The following is a 22,599-nucleotide window of genomic DNA, read 5'->3' on the forward strand; positions in this document are numbered from 1 at the left end:
AATTTACATAAATACCTACACTCAGGAAAGCATGCACCATGTCTAAAGTGACAAGTAAGAACGTATGTTTATTTGCTCCCTGGACTATTAGTCAGTGAATCTTGCTGAACCATATTTCACAAGACAAAGCGAAGCCGTTTGATGAATTGTCCATTCTGATAGCATCAGGGGAATTTGAAAGGAGAAGCCGCCTGGAGAAAAAGCGCTGTATATCTATTAAACTCCTGGATGGCACTGAGCATTAAGAATAGTTTGACTCTTGGGGGCTCTATCACAGCCGTCTGTTTGCCATCTCGATCGCTCGGTGCTTGACAAGATTTTTTATTACACTGGATCTAGAAGATTGTGAAGTTTACACTTTTGCTGCCTTCAATATTTGATGTCAAAATAAGTCTCTTCAAAGGGACCGATGCATAAAAATGCATAGCCAAGATTTACAAATGCCCAGGAGATAGTGTCTTTATTTACTGTCTGTTTGCTCTTTTGAGAACTCTTGAAATATTGAACAGGCCTCTGGGGGAAAGCATCTCACAGCGGCTCAGTAAATAAAAGCAGGGAATACACGGACGCAGATCGTACACTAATACTACTACCCTGATGTTCACCATTTACCAACACACCCCTGTGGTCTGTTTGAAATCTGAGTCTGTCAGGCTCTCTGTTATTCAGAAAGCTCGTGATTTGCTGGGAGCCAAATTAACTTTTTTTTCTCCCTTTGACATGTTTGCATGATCACATTTCTGCTCATCACGCCTCCAATTCTCTATTTCTCGCCGTCCTAAAGTGAAATTCATAAGGCGCTGTCTGAGAAACGTGCTTCTCCGGTGAGATCTGGTCAGCCTGAGGCAGTAGCACACTTCATCTGAGTAAATAGGCACGCTCTTGAGTGAAAACAAAAACATTTTCAGGCTGAACATAACATTTTTTTTTTTTTTTTTTTACAGAATCTGATGGGGGATGCATTTAGTAGAGTGAGTAAATGTAAAGTGAGCTTTAACTGGCATCAAATACCACTGAGAATTAAAAAAAATGTTGCTGCAGCAGATTACGGATTCAGCAGGATGCCATAAAGTGTTAGAGAGCAGCGCGCTTACCTTGTGTGAAGGTGGTGATAGTCGCATTTCCCTTGCCGAAGTTGATTAGATAGCCGTGTTCCGGGGCTACGGTAATCCGAAAGGTCACAGTATCCTGGATGCTGTCTCTGTCCTCTGCTTTAAGAGTCTTACTGGTGATCACAAACCCCAGGTGACCTGAATCAAGAACCCGCAACGTTGGGGCACCCTTATTAACTATGATCTGTGGAACCCCATTGTCTACCGGGAGGACAGTGATTTTCATGACTTGGGGCTTTCGGGTCTCAAACACTGTGTCGGGGAACACATAGAAGTCCGTGTGAGTTCCGTCAGTGACACTGAAGGAGAAACTGTCCACTGAGCTCTCTGTGCCATCGTGCTTGTAGCTGATCAAGTTCTCATTCAAATCCTGCTTAGTGAAGGAGGTGACAGGTCGAGTGTTGTTAAAGAGCAGACGACCGTGAACCGGAATCTGAGTGACTGTGAATTTCAAGAGTCGGTCAACAGTGTCCCTGTCCTCCACCGTTAGCTCAAAGGGCGTGATGAGTTTATTTTCCCCCTCCGTCACCACCAGGCCGTGCACCGTCACCACGGGCTTTTTGTTGTCCACGTCGGCGATGGAGATACGGAAAGTGCGGAAGACGGGGTTGTGGCCATCGGTCACTTCAAACTCGAAGCTGTCCATTTTTACCTCGTCGTCAGCAGTGTGGATGTAATAGATTTTGTTCCCGGCCAGCTGGAGTTGTGTGAAGGATGAGATGGGCATCCCGGGCGTGTCGGTGCATTCCAGGTGTCCCCTCATGGGCGCGCGGGTGATCGTGAAAACCAAATGCTCGTCTGGACTATTCAGGTCGCTCGTACTGAGAAGATCTGTGGTCAGAGTCACTCTGCCTCCTTCTTTAAGGGACACACCTTTACTGACCACATCGGGGAAAACCATGTCAATACCTCCCACTGTGACATAGAAGTATCTGTCAATCAAAGGGTTAATGCCGTCTGTCACATCAAACTTGATCAGGTCTCGAATTCCTTCTTGTCCGTTGTGAATGTAAATAATCAAACCCTGATCCACTTCATTTTGTGTGAAATTCATCCCGACTGTAATATTCTGCATCGATCCAGAAGGCGTGGTTCTCTGTAAATACCCCTGGGCAGGGCCGTATCGAATGATATAAGTTAGCAGGCTGTCCTCGGAGTCCAGATCTGTGGCCTTTAAAACATTGCTATTGATGACTTTCACATCACCTATCTCAATTTCAAGGCCATCATTGATTGCCATCCTTGGAGTTTCATCATCCACGGGGATAATCATAACTATTACTGTTTTCTCTACACTGAACTTGCCGTCTGTGAGAACAATATCGAAGCTGTCCTCTGTGGTCTCTGAGTCATCGTGCTCATACACAATGCTGGAGGCTTCCCTGATCTGATCCAAGGTGAAGTTAGACACTGGGAGGGTGCCGGTAGTGAGCTGATTGAGAATAAATCCGTGCTTCGGGGGTTTCGTGATGAAGAACGTGAGCTGATCAGAGGGGAGATCTGCATCAGCACCATTCAGAATGGGAGAGTCAATGACTATGTTCATGCCCTCCATAACTACAAACTCTCTCATGTAAATCTCGGGCTTTTCATCATTAGAGGGGATTATGGAGATAGGGAAAAAGTGCCTTTCAGAGAAATTGATGCCATCAGAGCATCTGAACGTAAATCTGTCCTCCACTGGCTCGACTCCTTTGTGAATGCTTTGAACATAGTAAATGTGATTCTGTCTGATGTCCTTGATGGTGAAAGCACTAATAGCGGTCCCGGACCTGGATTTCTCGGAGCCTGGAGCGGGAGAGATATTTTCCACGTAACCCGCAGTTGGCTGTACAATGATCGTACAAAGGAGGTCGTCGTCCAGCGTGTCAACGTCGTCGGCACTTATATGAAGAATCTGAATGACATTCTTCTCTCCCTCTGAAACTGTGAAAAGGGGTCCAACGAAGACCTCCGGAGCCTGGCTGTCCAGGGGAAGAATAGTCACATGCACTCTGACTCCTGTGATCTTATTTCCTCCAACAGTCCACTCATCAGACATGTCTGTCAGGGTGAGATTGAAATAGTCCTGCTTCGTGTTCAGGCCAATCTCTCCACTGGTGTGAGCATACACGACAAAGCCGTTAATGACATCAGCTTGGGTGAACATGCCAGATGGGACACCTTTCACCAGGATTTCGCCGAACGAAGGAGGATCTTCAACAATAAAGGTTAAACGGAAGTCATCAGTGTCTTCATCTCTTCCTTGAATGACATTACTTGTTATTTCTGTCGCTCCATTTTCCAGCACATCTATATAGGAGCCAATTGTGCCAGGTGGGAGACTGATAGTTGGAGTCTCGTCATCAACCGGCTTCACACTAATCTTGATTGTGATTGGGACAATGTGTACACCATCACTGACATCTATTTGTATTGAATCTGCCGTCGACTCATCTCCGTTATGAATGTAGGATATCAAACCATTTCCAATATCCTGCAGAGTGAAAGTATTTCCTTTTGTCATGTCAGTGAAAGTAAACTGGATCTGGCCGTGAAGCGGCAGCTGAGAAATAGTGAATGTTATCTTTTCACTATCTGTGTCTGTGTCTGAGGTGTCCAGCTCAGCTCTTGTTAAGATGTGTCTGCCACGTTCGAGCACAGTAAACCCGGAGTTTATTATTTGAGGTGGCTTGTTGTCGACAGGCTCTAAGAATATTGTAAATACACCTTCGATGCTATTTCTCGAAATATCCTCTACAGTGTACCTGAACTGCAGCACACGTGGGGTAATTCCAAGCTCCAGATCGGGTGGCTTATAAGCAATTTTATGGTGATTAATTTGCGCCTGAGTGAAAGTTGTGACTTCGGTGTTTGGCTTTTCAGTTAATACCAGCGCGCCCAGTGCGACAGGGCTATTCTCGTCGGTGTCTGTCGGTGGCTGTATGATTGTGAATTTCAGATCCCGATCCTCCGAGTCAAGGTCAGTGTAGCGCAGGAATTTCTTTCGCAAGTAAGTAAGCTGATACTCATGCACAGTCATTTGCAGGGTCGTGCCGGGGTAGAGTTCAGGCGGGAGGTCGTCAACAGGGAGAACCTTGATGATGAATGAACTCTCTCTCGATTGATTCGGAGGGTCGTTGTCGTCTTGAACTCGGAACACAAACTGATCCATAACTGTGCCGGTGCTGTGGGGTCCGACGTGCTTGTAAAACAATTTGCCGTCAGTTATATCCTGCTGCAGCCATTCACTGACCACTTTCTCATACATTTCATCCTCTGTATTAAACTTCCAGGTGGACGGGTCCTCGGGGGCCTCAGACTGTCGCAGCATCACCTGGCCCACATACGAAAAAGGAGGCTCAACAGTGAATTTTATGGTGGAGTCCTCTGAGTCGATGTCTGCGGCGCTTAGCATCAGTGAGGAGATTGGCATCATTTGATTTTTGAACAAAATCAAGCCAGTGTTGGCATTTATTATGGGAGGCTCGTCATCCGTCGGCACGACAGTGATGGGAAACAGGAACTCCACCTCATTTGTGCCATCTGTCATTCTGAAAATAATATTATCACTGTATGTGTCACTGCCGTCATGTTGATAGATGACTACTCCAGAGTCCAGGTCAGCCGGGGTGAAAAATTTCCTCCCCGTGCCCAGAACAGTTAACTCTCCATGCCTCAGTCCATCAATAACAGTAATTTTGACTTTGTCCAGATTGTCCTCATCGCTGATTTCCAGATTCTGTGAGCTGGACAAAGGCCTGGACTGACCCTCATACAGTAACTGCCCCGTGTTTCTGGTAACAACAGGGGCCAAGGTGTTCATGGGCTTCACAACAATCATGAAAGCAAAAGGGTCCGACACAGCCCCCTCCGTGTCCACAACCTCAAACTCAATCTGGAAAATCCGCTCAGTGTCTGAATCCACAGCAGGGGGTTTATATGCAATTTTCAGCTCTTTGAGGTCTCCTTGGTAAAATGAGGTTATTGGTAAATTCCTGTCATCTGTGCTCACTATGTAGCCCTCCTCGAAGGACAGGGGGGACGTGATGTTGAAAATTAATTCGTCTGGATTAGACTCAACATCCTCCGCTGCCAGCATATCCATGGTTATTGCTGTCATGACAAATTGGTCTACTTCCATCATCATCATTGCAACAAAGCTGGGTTTAGGAGGAGTGTTGTCCTCTCCCTCTTTAATTCTCACCAATATCTGGAAAAACTCCTGCTTGAGCAAATTGCCTTCCTTATCATGCAGTTCCACAAGCATCGGTATGTAATCTCTGTTGGGGGACTTCAAAGCAAAAGTGTGCTGATAGCGTGTGTTCATTTTAATAAATTCATCACAGTCCACCATTGTTCCCAGGCTGTCCTCATCCACAAGTTGGCCATACCTGGGGAGCACGTTTCCACTGGAGAGGGAGGCGATCCTGCACTGCTGTGTACTCCTATCATAGGTGAACTCCAGAATCTTCCTATCAATGGGATTACTTGTGCCGAACAGTCTCTCCACTGTGAGAGGCATGTTTTTAGTCAGCACCTCCAGCTGTGTGAAAACCACCTCCACCTCCATCATGAAGGGGATTATGATTGTATCCGTCTGGGTGTCATACCTGAGCTGCAGCCTCACTCTGTCCCTCGGGGGACTCCTGGAGCCAAAGTGAGAGTACTTCACGTCGTTGGGGCCAAATTCGCAGGGAAACTTTTTTGGAGACAGGTGTCCCGGCTTCTGAGACAAAGGGTCGTTATCCAGGACTGTGATGCTGCATCGATCACCGGGCTGAACTTGGATCACCAGATCGTTGATTGGATCAATGAAGACTGATCTCCCGAAAGGCACACGAATCCCATTATTGGCGACCAGTATGGTGTCTTCTGACAGCTCGGACCTCAGGGCGTATGATAATCCATAGCTGTCCGAACCCTGCGAGCGCGCATCACCTGTCAAAAGCACCGCGAGCAGCAGAAAGGCGGCGCAGGTCCTGTGCAGATGCGGGGAGATAATCCAAGCCATTTGGAGAGTGGAGACGCACAGGAGACCAACTTTACGCGTATGCGCCTTTGCATGGGAACAAATAAAAGACAAAAGAACAAAAGAAACACGCGCAGCACCTCGGTTAAAGTTGCAGGAGAGCGCAGTCGGAGTTGGAGGATTTTACGCACGTATACGCGCCGAGGTGCACCATTCTCTCCCAGCTGCCGTGCACTGATAGCCTAAACTTCATACTCCTGCTCAGCCGGAGTAAAGCGGAGTCACGCCCTCCTCTCAGCCAATTGGCGGATTTCTCCGCTGGAATGCGTTTGTCAGGTTTTAAATGGAGCTGGCTTGTGTCATTCCAGGCAGGGAGAGCGGAGCCCGGTAGGATGGAGCCCATCAGCTTGGATAAGCAAAAAGAAAAGAGGGTATTTACTTCTAAGACATCTCTTGAGGCTCAGCCTGCAGAAGCCTCGCACATGCAGGCAAATTCATTCAACGCTTATATCCCCACATTGGATTTATCAGATAAACTGTCGCTCTTGGTTGCGTGTAAAATCGTATTTTAAAACTGGCACAATATCTTGGGAAAATATTTATGGCGGTAAAGAAAAGACATCACAAGCACAGCTGTATGGAGACAAGCTCAAAGCATCGTTTTGTTGGAGAAGAGCGTTGTCTCCCTCTCCTGGTTCGCACTGTGGATGAAGAGTTTGCTCTCAATCCATGCATCAACTTGGATATGAAATTTCCTCTTTATTCTTCACAAATGTTTAGAAATAGACCTTGTCTATAACAATTAATCAAATGTGTCGAATTTTTATTTAAATTATCATGTTTGTAGTCTGCATGGTGAATATATTTAACCTGGTTTACTACTAGTGATAAAAGAAAACAGCAGCTCATCCTTTCTTTAATTTTTATAACTCAGTGTGCAGCTAAGGAAGGAAGGTTTCATCTAAAATCCACATCAGAAGGTCCTACCCGGATTTAACTCTGTAACCTTCTAACTATAAGGTGACAGTGATGAACTCTACACCTGTATGCAGCCCCAGCTTCCCATCTGCACACTAGACTCCTGTTTATAGGAGTCATTGTCTGTTATCATCCTACAGGTCCTCCGGGTGTCACAGCTCTGACTGACACAGCGTTCGCCTCCGATTCTTGGCGTGTTCAGTCTTGACCCGGCCTCTTTCTGCGCCGCTCATGTGGAGATCCAGCGCCGATTAGGAGAGCGCCCAGGCACGCACCTCTTAATGCAGAGAGGATGGTCAAAATATATAATAATTCTCACAAAAGTAGGTTCGATGTCGGCACAAAGAGAACGGCTGCTCCCCCACGGAGGAATCAAAGATCTGTCAGAGTAGCTTAAGATAGGCATCTGAAGGGGAAGTGAAAGACAGTTGAACAAAGGCACGAAGTCATGCTAAATCCAGGATCTTCTCTATGGAATTTGTTTTTACATTCAGTTAAGCAGTCAGCAAGATTAGGGGAAAGGAATTGGTTTATATACCACAGGCACAGCTGCTCTGTGTGTGTGGGGAACCCAGCAGCATTTGTATACGCCGAAAGTACACACACGGACCTATGCTTCCCTGTAAATATGGAGCAACCCGAGAGCTTTTTATTGCCTGGAAGAATTTGACATCAGCTGTGCTCTGTCTCCTTTGATCGCCCTTTAGATGATTTTCATTCCATCCACAAGCTCATGGGTGTAACCACTGTGTCTGCGCCTACCTATAGTTATGCGTTAATGACATACAAACCGACTCACAGCTGGCATGTGTTGAAATCAGTGCACAGTAGCTGCCATAACAAACCTCGCACTCGAGTTGCACCGGACACTGTTGACAGGGTCCAATTATAAATGTAGCCAAGCAAACTGCAAGGCAAAGCCCCCAGGCCTTGACAGCTCCTGGTTACAAGAGAAAATGAAAAAGAAGATGAATAGAACTTTCTGACAGCAGCGATTTCAGAGAGGGAATTGGATCATACCCAAACCTTCAAGCTTATTTTTGAGGCAAGGGGAAGTTTGATGATATTCTGTCATATCACGTTTATATCAAATTTATTGTAAATGACCAATCCTGCGCAGCAGATAGAACTGTCAGTCTCCCAACTGAAGATGGTAATCATACTCCCCAATTGCAGAAGATTTATTGTCAGGCAGTCATGGTTTAGGTGCAACTGAAGTGGAAATGTTGCAGTTTAGCTCGGTTTGATACTCTAAATATAGAAATATAAACACACTTGGTGAATTCTGTGCAAACAGTCATTATAAAAGCAGCAATGATCCTTTCATTATCAATGATCATCAATGGCTTTAATTTAATACTTTATGAATATACTGAGTTGATTTTTGCTCCAGGGAGTTGGACTATGTAATTTCTAACATTTTATCCTTCTCACGTGTGCTGATAATGTGGTGAAAACATTAAAAATACTTCTCAATACAACCGCTAATCCATATTGTTTGTGGCTTTATACTGAAAAAAATGGGAAGCTGAAGTCCATCAAATACACAAATCCTAACACACACCGAGAGTAACAATCTTTTTAAGCATACAACTCTTGAGTCGTCAGAGTGAACAACAGTATCTGGAGAAAGGCTGCATAGAACATGCAAACATGCAAATGTATTAGATTGAAATGGGAGAAATCCTATTCATACAGAGAGACATCATGTAAACTGAGAAAGACAAAACCCTGTCCCTGTCTCAGATCAGCAACAGATGAATATAGGTGGCCAATTCATGTAGAAATCCCTCATTGTGATTGCTGACAAAACATCCAGAGCTGCTTGTTCAGGGGCTTATCTGCTCTTTGTGGCTGCGGGCGCTCAAAACCTCTGTGTGTTTTGCTTGGTGATGTTGTTGGTGACAGCTAACTCCACCAGCAATCCAAATACACTTGACTGCCCAGAAGAAAGAGATAAAAACATATTTATGGCCGGGCGCATCGATAATCTAAAAATACCATGTCTTGCTTGTTGTTTACAGCGGTTCAGACTTTCGGTTTCGTCTCAGCTGAACGCTTCGTCTTGTCATCACCGCACAATACAAACAGGCCCAACACTTGGGGGGGCTTGCGTTCCCTCCCGTCAGTGACACCGCTGTTATTATAACCGTGTTAACAGAGATATACATCGTTTAAGGCGCCTGGAGCTTTGAGAGGTGACACAGAGTCAACCTGATACTGGGATAATGAGGTGCTGGAGGACGGACCATCTGTGTGATCAGGCTGAGCTCGAGTCTGCTTCAAATGACACTCTATTCCAAATATCTCTCTGTAAACCGATGAACGCATTTCAATACAACATCTTCACCACATACTCCAGGGGGAATAACACATTGCGGTTGATACAGGATTGAAAATTAAGCTAATTGTGAACAAACAAATAGCTGAAATGCCTGACTTAATCTGTATGATCACAGATTAAATCTGATTTACTTTGTCTTTAATGTCCACTTCAACACAGTCTTGTCATTATGAGCATTACCGAGGACTGACAGCAGAGTCAATCTCCCAGCTCTCTCACTAGAAATGCTTTGAATAATTGTCTCCTTTGGTGTTGCCCTTCTGTTTATCTCTGCATTGCTAAAGTGACTCTCTCCTAACAACTGCCTGGACTTACTAGGACTATTTTTTCTCTTGGCGATCCCCTAGAGACAATACAGCCCAAGCCTCACTGATCTCATTAGGGCTATTTTAGTTCATTACATCTCTGTCAGACGCAATTTTTTTCTCCCTAAGCTGAAGCTCTGAGCTCAAACAGTGGCAGCAGCTTCTCTGAAGCCTCCTCCTATAAAAGTAAATTGTGTAACCTATAGAAGCGCGACGCACAGCCAACAGGCAGCCAAATCCATCTTCCCCTGCTTAGGTTCCTCCTGGGAGACTAAAATCGTAGCCCGACCAGTCAAGTTTAATCATTTTCTTTATTCTGCACCCCCAAACTCCCCAGGTGTGTGTGAAGTCATGTATTAAGAACATAACATATGGCCGAAGCTATCACACCGCTTAAGAAGCAAGTCAAGTTTATTCACAAATAGGTTCAGTGCAGAGAACAAGGACGAGGAGCTAAACCGTAGAAATGGGACACGTGTTCATGTGGATGTGGCTCCATTTTTTTGTAAAAATTTCACTCTGATGTTCAGTATATATACTATCCATCAGAAATCAAAGCAAAACTCATATACTTATTATGTTTAAAGTTTAGAATAGAAGAGTTGAGAGAAAAGGCAGTGTGTGTCTGATGCATTTGAATTTAAGTGGAATATAACCAGCTTCCCATTTCAAAAACCATTTCCCTTGCAAAACAGAGAGATTGTTAAGCCGGGAGAGCAAATTCAGAATGCAGAAAGTCAAAGATTCATAAAAAAACATTATCATGTTTTGTGCAACAAAAACCTGACTTCGCTCTCATTCAATAGCAGTAGTTGTAAATGTATGATAGTGACTCATAAATATGTATTGAAAAACCCAGGAATTAAACTTTGATGCTTAAATACAATGGGTATTTTATATGAATGCAGTGAAGCACTGATTATTGACTTGTGAGGTTTGCAGAACAGGAGGTATGAAGAATAACAAGCATAATTGCTGCAACTGGAAAGCAACATGATGGATGTTGTGAACTGCAGGAACATGCAGGAACATCTCACAGACTTAGTGTGAGCAGGGTGTCTGAACCCAGGTTAACAAACGGAAACGAGCAGAGCGGGCCGTTCACACTGTACAAGTCGCAGCTGGGAGGCTACAGAAGAAACACTGACAGGCTGGCAGGAGATGAACGCCGCTGAGCCGGCGCATGTGGCTGTCGGGCTAATGGGGAAGTGGGAACATGTGTGGAGGCAGCTGAAGGGACTCCAGTGATTATGAGAAGGAGGAGAGTTCAGTGGTGTCTTGGCAGGTGGACGATAGCAGGTATGCAGAGCTCCATGGGAATTCAGCGGAGAGTGAAGTGAGAGCGGCTGAGAGCAGGAACACAGGCTCAAATCATTATAATTATAGTTGTTGGACCATTTTTGTACCCGGATAAAGTTTCTCAGGCAGGAATGTGTTGAACGACTGAACTGAGGCAGGAAAATGTGCACAGAGCTGAACTTTTTATTCATCACAACAGTAATGCAGCTTCCACAGTGACATGTGGGATGCATCCCCATTGGCTTTGGTTCTGAGTGATGTGATCTCAGTGCAACGTCACCGTCGTCCATCAGTCTTCCATGTTGTTTTCCTCAGTTCCACATTGGACTGATCCCTGCTGGCAGAGGGTGAAAGCAGAGTACATCATTCAAACACGCAAATACAGTAACATTTACATCTACGACTAATGCAGAGTCAGCAATAAACCTCGAATGCATGAATTAATACCGCAAGGCGAAAGTCGAGTTCCAAGAGAAAATCATCTCATGGATGAGGAGAACATGCAAAACTCTGGAGCCATCCAATTTTGATATTAAACAGAACTCTATGAAACTACTTTCAGCAGATGTGATGGGATTAGACTATATCTGAGTTCACTTTGAAGATATTTCTTGGTTTTCCATTCTGGAAAACAGAATAAATGTTTCACTATGTTATAACTGACAGTGCTGAGAAATGGTTCTTCCTGTTTTACCCCATGCTGAAAAGAATTATGAAGCCTTGAAGACATTTCCAAAGTAATTGATCCTTTTTCATTATTTCTCCTACTTTATTAATTCATTTTCACCATTGCTGGTATGTAAATGATACTTTTTAACCATTATTTGTTATTTACTGATACTTTTTTTTAATATTGGTCCCTTATTAATATTTTTTTCCAATATTACTGACACTTCATTGAATCTTTTTATTTTATTTTATTGGTATTCTATTGATATTTTTTCATTATTTTTATTATTATTACACAAACATATTATCCTCTCTCTCTTTCAGAAACACTCATCCACAGAATGATCGAGCTATTGTTATCTGAACTCAGTAGCAGCAGTGTCGAGGGAATACTAGTCAGCACCAAGCAGCAGGCACACACAAAATCAATTATTATTAATGTTGAGAATTGTAGGCATCAGCGTTTTTATCGTGCGATACTCTCAAGATCTGCCCATGAGCTTCGGTTTGTTTCATTTAAGCAGGTATTTTGTATTCTCTGGGTTTTCTCTGAGCGCTCAACACTTTGAAGTTGTTGCACTCCTGTAAGGACGGAGTCTCACTGGGAGATTCTAACAAATTGTGATGTGTGGCGCTGTGCCTAAAACCCTGTGCAGAGCAACAGTGCAAAAACAGTTGTAGGGGCAGCAGGGCACTGTCAAAACTGCCGTCATTATATTTTAACTAATCTGACTGAAACAGGTAAAGACGTAAGCAAATTCCAAACCAGCAGACATCCATCCATTCATCCGTGAATAAAAACTGTGTTTTTGACTGCGGACTCTTATATGTTATTAAAGCTCAAAGTGGTGGGTTTCCCATGGAGATGTGGTCAGCTAAAGGTCAAAGGTCACATCACTTAATGGGATTTCTGCCAGGTTCCCCACCGGCCCTTCTGGTGGTGATGAATTTTACTTTAAGTGTATGCCCACCTTGAGGGTTCGACTAATTTACACAGCTCAATCAAATAAAACCGAAATGAGAAGCCTGGTGTGACATGTGCCCACTGTCTGGTAATCAGCAGAAAAAAACGGAGCGCAACATTACGGAGGTGATTATCGGGGGGGAAAAGGACGAATCCAGCAGAGTGAGACTTTTTCCACTGAGAGGAATTCTCTGGAAATTTTAACCCTTTGAAACCGAGCCCACTCAGAAATCCAACACGCCACACTTATATTCTCTGTCAGGATCTGTAGGATTCCTGCTGCATCGGTTGAGTGTGTGACAGAAGGCTTTGTACGTGGCTCGGCTGGTAGAGCGGTTCGATTTCCAATTGCGAGGATGCAAGTTTGATCCCCCGTGGAAGTGTTCTTGACACTGAATCCCAAATTGCTCCCAGCGGAGGTTGAACTACTTGCATAGCAGTGATTAGACCGAGTGCGTGAATGGCTGAACAGGACTCACAGTGTAAAAGGTTTATGGACGGCTGAAAGTTTAAAAAAATAACTTAATTTTCTTCAGTTAACATCTGAAATGATAACTGTTCTCTAAAAATGTGGATTTTCACTATTCAAGGCAATCATGCAATTCTTTTAACTCATGTTTGCAGCATGATTGTGTCCTCTATACATATTCATTATTTCATGTGTGGGCATTTACAGCTTCCTCTGTCTGCCTCGCATTCAGTTCTTCTATGTTATGGAAATAGCATCACACATTTGTCACGCATGTTCTGCTCCAACAGAGCCACACCCCTGCGACAGTGTTAATTTAATTTATTCTGCAAATTATCACATATATATGCAAATAAACCTGATTTGGTAAACATCTTAGAATATTTGTCAAAGAGAAAAAAAAAACGAAAAAAGACAGGATGTGAAATAGGGCAGCACAAAGCAACAAAAAATGCAAAACATTTGCAAATAAAACATTTGTAAGAAGTAATATGGACTTATTCAAGGAATCTCAATTTTTTTCCATGCAAGGTAAAAAAACAAAACAAAAAAGGTCACCAACCATGTGAAGTCACACGTCTTGTGAAGCTACTAAGAACACTGCGATAAGGTTTGATGGATAATCCTAAAGTTTCTGAAGAGAAAAACTGTTTAGTCTTGGACAAGACTAAATCGTATGTCAAAAGGTAGCTCATGTTTCCAGTCACAGTTTGAATCGGTGCCATAATTTAGCATTTGACTCGTGAAGATGATGTGCGACCTTGAATTGTTGAATTCTGTGTCTAAAGCATCATCTGAAATTTGTGCCCCCAAATCTTCCTTCCACTGACTCCTTTGCATAGTTAAAAGCTCTAAATTATGTGAGTTTAAGAAGAAATCAGTTATCCCAACATTAGTTTCAGAAAGGGTTTCTGGGTTAGCATTTGAGCCACTCTCTCTGGAGCTTTTTTTCCACCTCAGCCATTCCGCCTCTCCAGTTTTTTGCAGCGCTGAATGTGCTCTTATTCTTCCCTGTTTGATCTAAAGTTGGGGACTAAGTCAGCAATACTTTCTAGATGAAACACTGTGCATTCACTAGATGCTCATGAAAAAGCTGCACACACTGCACATGTGGGGACAATAATGATTTCACTTGGACTGCGCTTCACTGTTATCATTGTCGCATTATTATCAAGATTTATTTCTTAAACATACAGCAAAGCACATTTTGCGGCATCGGCTCCAGTATAATGACACTTGCTGCCACAGAGTGACAGCCCATATGTGGGTGCCCATTGTTCCAATAATCTGGGGAATGTCTGGAATATTTCTGCGTCCCCCTGCCAAGCTGTAATTGACTTAATCTTTCCATTAGCCCCTGGTTTCCGAAGCCAGCTGTCATCTGTTAAAGTTAACTGCTATAACAAGCTGTGTTTCAAGCCTCCCGATAGATGTGAGCTTTAGCTATGAGACTTAAAGGTGATTTTTAACCCCCTGACTGCCAGCACCACACACACACACACACACACACACACACACACGCACACCCACACACCTCCCCTGCTCTAATAAGCAAAGGCACACACACACACACACACACACACACACACACACACACGCACACACAGCTGACAAAGTCCTCAGTTTTGTCAGGTGATGGGGCGTTGCTGATATTATTGGGCTTGGTAAACAGTCCTGCAGACAGCCATAAACAGAACCTATAACCTCCACGCATCATCACCCCTCCACAGGTAGCAAACGGAGATAACAAATCCCTGCAGAGTGTCTGGACACCAGCCTAATGGTGTCTCTCCTGCATTCATTTGCACGGTGCAGGGTGAGAAGAGCAGCCAACACAGTTTTGTCTATTTTTTTTTTTATTTTTTATTTTTTGCTGAAAACAAACTTGGAAATTTGCACACAGTGTGAAAAACTCTAACGGGTGTGAGCAAACACCCATCCATCCACACCCCACACCCACCTGGAGCTGCTGGAGCAACGGGAAGGTCAGGAGAACGGAGCAACTTAGTACAGCTAATTATTCAAACAAAAAGTAAGGTTAGCCTGACAGCTTTCAGCACTTCATTTGTCAGTTCGATGACTGATATCAATAATGAAACTGATTTGAAGTGACATCAAGATGCCAGGAAAGTGGAAAATATAAATCTTTCATACAGGTGCTGTTCATACGGATTAGTGTTCATATTATCTACAGTTGGATATTCTCCTTGTTTAGAGGACTGAGTTCAGTGAGTTCAGTGAAATAGTAACCATAAAGACAACAACTAATGCCAACCATAAGACAGGGAGTAATCACAGTTCTCCCACACGCACACAAACAATTGAAGCTTCATCTTTCATGAATATCTGGAAGATATTACAAAATGTATCAGTAACAAAGAAGACATCAAATGCAGTTTATTCTTTACATTCTTCTAGACTGTTTAACCCGATCCAGGGTCAAAGGGTCACTGGAGCTAATCCCAGCATGGATTTGAACCTACAACATTCTCATTATGAGGCAAGAGAGTTAAGTACTTCTTCACTGTGTGGCTTATCTTTGAGAGATGAAAAAATAATGCTGAGAACCAGAAATCAAAGCAGCAGCACTGAAGCGTTAGTATTAAAAAGTTTCGCTCACGATGTGAGTGATGATGTTGAAATGCTGGGAGCTTTTTTCTTTTAAACTATTCTGGTTAAAAAAAAAAAAAACAGTGCACATGAAAACTGAATATTTGAACATGTGAAAAGCATGCATCATTTTTTTTTAACTCAAATCAAGTGAAAATATTGGAGTTTTATGTATTTTTTGGGCAATTATGCAAAGGATTTTCTGGTCAACGCAAAATGAAATCAATATTGTTTTTGACACTGAATATTTTAAGGTAAACCAGGAGCAAAAGACAAGAGAAACAGTTACAGTATTAAGCTTAAACTTCACATACAGATTGTGAAACCTCTTATTAATGCACTGCCATTAACAGATGAGTGAATGGTGATAACGCTGTAATGTCCTCCGATGTCTTCGATCCGGTCCAACTTGTCAGTCAAGCGCCGCTGACGGCCCCGGCTGTGCTTTCTCACACTGAAGAAGACTGGCAGGCCTAATTAGTTCAAGACCTCCAGTAATGACTCTGAACTCCTGCTGCCAGCCAAACTATTGCATCAGCGCTCTTTTTGAGAACCGGGGGTCGAAACCTGGCCAACGTATGCTACGTCTAATTGACAGAGAGCTGGGCTGCAATGCCAGATGCGTTGCACGCCCACGTGCACAGCGGAGGCCGACAGCGTCCTGTGAAGTCAAAGCTAAGCATGTGTAGCACACAGCTAAGTTAGTAAAAGGTGATTACATGCTCGGATACTTTGCAGCTGTCTCTGTTTATATGTGTATGTGGCCTGTGTTGCAAACATTCATCTGAGAACAGCGTCAACGGAGGAGAAGCCTTTTAAAATTCATGGCCAAAACCAATTTAATATTAGAGTTTCTAAACAATTTGTAACCTGAATGTTTAAGTAGGAAGATGTGACTCAATAAATGTATTTATTCCAAACTGAGAAAAACACAGATTACCGCACTGGCATTTTTAGTGAGTGAGACTCAATATAAAAGAGATTTTATCCACTTTATGAGAGATCACAGATGTTCACTGATGGCAGCTGGTAAAACAGAAACCTGATCAAAAGTTTACAGCCAAGAATTCAAACCGCCTTTTTCCACATTTATTTATTTATTTGTTTTCCAGTAGTGCCGTCTTGGTTATTTATTATGCAGATTAAAGACATAAATCCCAAGTGCTAGCACAGAAAAGTGGGAGTCATTGCATACTTAAGAGCAGTGAGAGCAGCAATCAACATGCCGGGATCTGGGTCAGAGGAATCTTTGGCGATAGCAAACATCATTAACAAACATTTGGCCCAGTTCTCCCAACACTCACTGATCATAAACCTTCATAGGAGGTTTCTATGTGCCTCCAAAAGCTTTTCTTCAAATCACTGAGTGTAAATCTTCTTAGTGAATGTTTGTCAACTAGAGAGAGGGTTTCTTGGTACATTTTTTTCAACAAGGTCTCAGAAGTTAAAACTGTTACAAAAGATTGGAAAAGGAGAAAAAAAGACACAAAGAAAAAGTATTAATAGTCCGGTTGTTTTCAAATGTCTGCGTGAGATGAGGCTTAAAGAGAAGAACCAGGCGAAAGAAATCTGTCTCTGCCCTCTAGTGGCAAGTGAGGCCAGTATTTCATGGACTGAAACAAACTTGTGACCCCACCAACTCACACATGTTCACTTAAAAAAGGGCTCGTGTTTTAACATCATCTGTAATGATGGGAGCTTTTATTAATTTGTTGGCATAAATTGTATAAAAACAACATAAACACTTTCTTTACCATATACACTGAGAGAAGCACGTGTTTATTAGATATTATTTATTAGAAAAAACAACAAATGTCTTATTGACAAACACACACACACACACAATACGCCAAACCATTAATAACTAGATCAGAATGAAAGTGAAATGAAGAGTAACAATTCCATTTGCACTGACTGGTGTAACATTTTCACACATTATGAATAACCCGCTCTAGACCATGTTATTTAAATGAGGCTCATATGTTGTAAATTACCTTAATTGTAATCTTAGATTCAGACAGCTTTCCATTTCTCTCAGATTTAACAAGCAATAAAGTAACAGCTGCTGTGCACAAGATTCAAATATAACATACATGTTTCATATAATGTATATTTCTAGCATCATCTCCATGCCTGCACAGAAGAGGAAGATATTTAGAGCAGCAGAGTTCACTGGTGCTGCCTGTGCTGGATCTGAAAAAGCATCACAAATGGAGAAACATGAAATACTGATCATGCAATCTGACTTCAGCTTGAATCACCGAGACAACGTCATGGCAGGCAATTGAAGCAGGAAACTGCTTTGTCTAAAAATAAACAGGTTAAAATGAAAGGGTGGCCACATCAGGGCTTACATTTCACTTTGGAACTAAGTGGAAAAGATGCTTCAGTGAAAGCTCCTCGGGGCAAAAAACTGTACAGCTGCTGCCTCAGCTGTGCTCTCAAATGCTGGAGAGCAACGAGGGGGCAAAAAGGAAAAGCTCAAGCATCTGCCCATATTATATGAAAGAAAAAAACAATCTTTTGAAACACCATTCAGTAACATTCTTAGCATCTCTTCAGTATGCAGTGAAATCTGAAGATTTGACTGAACGATACTGAAATACCTTGCTCATCTGAATATTTAGTTTTTGTTCTATTTGTAGTTTATTTTTAGATTTCTGTGTGGTTACAAAAAACCTTTATTCTGATTTATATAAATGTCCTTTACAAAGAAAAATGTTTTATTTAATTCCAACTGTTTTTTTAATTCACTTCCTGCAGGAGATGAGATTCCTTCTGCTGTATTTTTCTACTACTGCATTATTACTGGAGTTGCTCAAATGAAAGAAAGTAAAATAGTGAAAAAAAATTAGCTGTAATTTACATAACAATAGGCATTTTGTGTTCAAATGCCTCATTTGAAACCAGTCCAAAGCTGCAGAATTTGTCATGTATTATTAATATCATGTATCTTTCATTTAAAGTAAATGAGTTTTCTGCTTAGCTTTAGTTGTGCATAACATCTGCTATAAGTGTATCCAATGTAACTAAAAAAGGATTATAGTTTTTTTTTTTTTTTTTTTTTTCTGTGATTTCACTTTTTTACCCACTCACACACAAGCAGGATGCTGGATGAGGACGGGACACACATGAACAGGTCTCCAGTCCATCGAGAGCAAAAACAGACACCCACTGACACTCATACTTACACCTGGGGACAGTTTAGGGTCATGAATTAACATCACATGCCTGTTTCTGGACTGTGGAACAAAATCATGCGCACACTGGGACCAAAGTGAGCCATTTCCAGCAACAAAAATATTTAAGAAAATCCCTAAATTTGATACCCGACCAACTTACAGCTGTTTGAAATTGGCTAAATAGAACAGATTGTCACAGTTTTAGAATATGAGGTGTTTTTTGCAACAAAACAGACCTAAATATGCCAAAGAAAGACATTAAAGCCAATAATTCCACATGAGTGAGCAAAACAGAAAGGAAACAGAAAGAACCCTGCAGAACCAGACTCAGAGGAGGAAACTTTCTGCTGCTCCAGGAGGGGTGAGGGGATGGAGGGAGAGAAAGGCAGAGGATAAACACACTCTTGAGAGAGATTCAAATCTTGGCTATGTATTTATACTTAATAATCAATTAAAGAACACACACACACACACACACACACACACACACACACACACAGGATGCAGGCTTTACCATGCATGACGACAGGTTCATTCATTCAGTTCGTAGAATTTCTTTCCATTTAAACATGTGCTTCTGCCTCTCTTGTCTCGGTTGTGATACTTTGAATCAATAACCAGCTCAAGCGAGCCGGTCTTTGGAGACCAGTTAGAGCCATTTGGTGGAGGGTGCGCTGAATCCATGTCAATCCGTGGCCAGCTTTTATGTTTACAGATGGTTCACTGTGCATACATAATGCATGGGAAACAAATCCAGCCGAACTGCAGATAAGACGGAGCTGATATAATTGTATTGAGTTTGGCAGCGAGATGTGCAGTAAGCTGCGGCGAAGAGGATGATTAGGACGGCAAGACATGGAAGTCAGTCAATGTTTCTGTTGGACTTTTTTTCCCATCATGCTTTGCGGCCCCTCTGTCACATGCAGAATCTGCTAAAAGAGTTTCCTCATGAGTTTTAGACATGTTAATGACAACCTACTCACAGAACACGATGCACTTTGTGAAAACCTATTATTACACTCAAATCTCCTCTTAAAACGCTGCCACTGATGTAAATGAACCGACGGAGAGCTACGCTACAGCTCCTCTCCACAAGCACTAGTACCGAGGCCACTATGCGGTGCCAAGTGTATGGACATTGTTATGAGTGAAAATGGATTGTCTTAAAACAAAAAAAAAAACTCCACAAGAGCTCATTTGCTCTGCTGTTCAGTCAAAGGAATGCATGAAGCCATCAAAGCTGCAGCATCACCTGCAGGCAGCGCACAGCCATTGAAAAGACAATTCTGCTGCTTACTTCCGAACTGGACTCAAATCCTTCTCAGCTCAACAGACTGATGAAAAAATCAGCCAAACCATACATGCCCAGTACCAGGCCCAGTTTAATGTAAAACAGCATTTCATACCATATATTTATACGTAGTCAAGGGTTTCTCATCAATTTTAGGGTCTTTGGCCTGAAAAGCATTTAAGATTCCTGGTCTAGAACTAATAAAAAGAGGAGATTTGAAGAAGAATAACAACTGTGAGAGCCTAATAGACAAGCCAAATAAAAATAAATTGCTCCATATATTCCTTTGAGGATTCTGAGAGAGAGAGAGAGAGAGAGAGAGAGAGAGAGAGAGAGAGAGAGAGAAAACAAGACTTTAATAACTCCTATAAGGCAATTGTTTACTTTTCATCACTTCAGTAACTCAGATGCTTGAGAACATGACATAAAGTGACTGAGACTCTCAACAGAAACATGCAGAATTTAGAATAAGGTTGAACAAACGACAGTTAATGTCTGGGATTCCTGTAAACCCTGTTGGGCTGCTGAGCGGAGCATTATGGGAATGAACTGATCCAATTTAATGCTTTTCATGGGGAAATATGTGACATTACTAAAGGGCATTTCATATGAAAGACGCGCTCTAAGTAGATTATACAATTTGTGCTAACAGTAGTCAGCAGGCTTTTGTATATGTTTATAACCTCAGTATCTGGAACACAGTGATGTCTATGTCTTCCCTGCGGTTTGCAGAAAACATCACATGTTACATTCACACAAGCTCCCTCATGACAATCCTCCCCAACAACAGCAGCAGTAATGCATGTTGGCACTAATGCATTGTCTGTCACACCACATTTCCTTCACTGCTGACTTTATACAGTATATACATATAAAATACCACCTCAATCAGACATGAAGCATGTAATGCAACAGTTGAGTTGATTGTGGGTGTATTTTTTTACCTGTGCTCATTGAGCTGCAGAGCTGAAAGTTTTCAGCCTGCAAACACGAGGCCTCATAAATAAAAATGCATGCAGAGTGTAGTTTTTAACAAATGAGGGCATCTACGTGCTTATTTACTGAATTTAAAGCCACGAGTTGAACTCCCTCGCACAATTCCTTAATTGCCCTCCCGATACTTTGAAATCGACTGGTTTGACTGATGTTTGAGCAGAAAACTGAGTGTCAACTCATGCATGTCAGTATGAGGTAGTTTGAAACTTCATTAAATAGTTTCTGTACCTATCATGTTTGTACAAATTTTGAGTTCCTAAATGCACATGAGTTTAAAGGGATACTTCAACATTTTTGCAAACTGGCTCATTTAGGGCAATTCCTTAGTCATTTCGAACAGCATACTTACTTTTTTTTAGAGCGAGCTGTTGTTTATTCAGAGGTGAGTCAGGGAAGTTTTTCGGGACGGACACAATGGAAGTGGACGGTATTTTTGTTCCCCCTCGTCAAACTCATCAAATACAAAATCCAACAACTCTAAAACACTTTGGTGGACACGTTATAATCCGCACATTCACTACGCTGTGGAACACCAACAAATAATATTGTAGCTGAAGCAAATACTGGGAACTACTTTTTCTTTTGAAATCTCTACGCCCAGACGCCATGTTTAGTAAGTAGTTCCGTCTTAGCAATCTTCACATAAACAACTCGATCTCGCAATTTTGCATTAATATTTCACAGCGTAGTGAATGTGTGGATTATAACGTGTCCACCAAAGTGTTTTGGCGTTGTTGGATTGTGTATTTGATGAGTTTGACGACGGGAAGCAAAAATACCATTCACTTCCATTGTGTCCGTCCCGAAAACCTTCCCCGACTCACCTCTGAATAAACAACAGCTCGCCCTCACAAAAAAATTAAGTACGCTGTTCGAAATGACTAAGGAATTGTGCTAAATGGGCCAATTTGCCAAAATGTTGAAGTATCCCTTTAAATATTGCATTGATCAGTGAGAAATAGGTGGTTTTCAACATTTACTCAGGGTTAAGGGTTATGATCAGTGAGACTTTCACCCTGTTCTTATTTCAGGCCCTATGAGTCTCCATATGATGTTTAAAATGAAAATACAGCACTTCAAAAATAACAGGTAAAATTGATTATCAAACTCCATTTTTAACTGTCGTACTAACCATATTGTATACAGAATGTGTTTAGTATTTATTGGCAATAAAGGCACAAGATATGTATAGCAATTAGATTAATAAATAATTCTGCTAATATCCATCCTAAAAATCCAAAACAGATGGTGTGCATTCAATAAACACTGTGAAAATACGTCAGGTTCAGGACAAAACCTTTTTATTTTTTATAAATGAGAAGGGAAATGCAATTTGCTGTTAATGCAGTTTACATTATGTTTATGTGGAGTGAGAATGTATTATTTATGATGGCATTACGGTACGTTGTTTGGTTTGATAATTGTTTTG

The 22,599-nt window shown here is 42.1% G+C and overlaps 1 protein-coding gene across 1 annotated transcript in view; it reads right to left on the minus strand.

Moving 5' to 3' along the window:
* Nucleotides 1-6,105, minus strand: part of frem2b (FRAS1 related extracellular matrix 2b) — a 68,374-nt gene extending 62,269 nt beyond the window's left edge. The window contains exon 1 of the mRNA XM_030107831.1: nt 1,095-6,105. Within this exon, the coding sequence (XP_029963691.1) occupies nt 1,095-6,105 (5,011 nt within the window). The remainder of the gene's footprint in view (nt 1-1,094) is intronic.
* Between the last annotated feature and the right edge of the window lie 16,494 nt (nt 6,106-22,599).

The sequence above is a fragment of the Salarias fasciatus genome, chromosome 14, assembly GCF_902148845.1.
Source record: "Salarias fasciatus chromosome 14, fSalaFa1.1, whole genome shotgun sequence".
NCBI lineage: Eukaryota > Metazoa > Chordata > Actinopteri > Blenniiformes > Blenniidae > Salarias > Salarias fasciatus.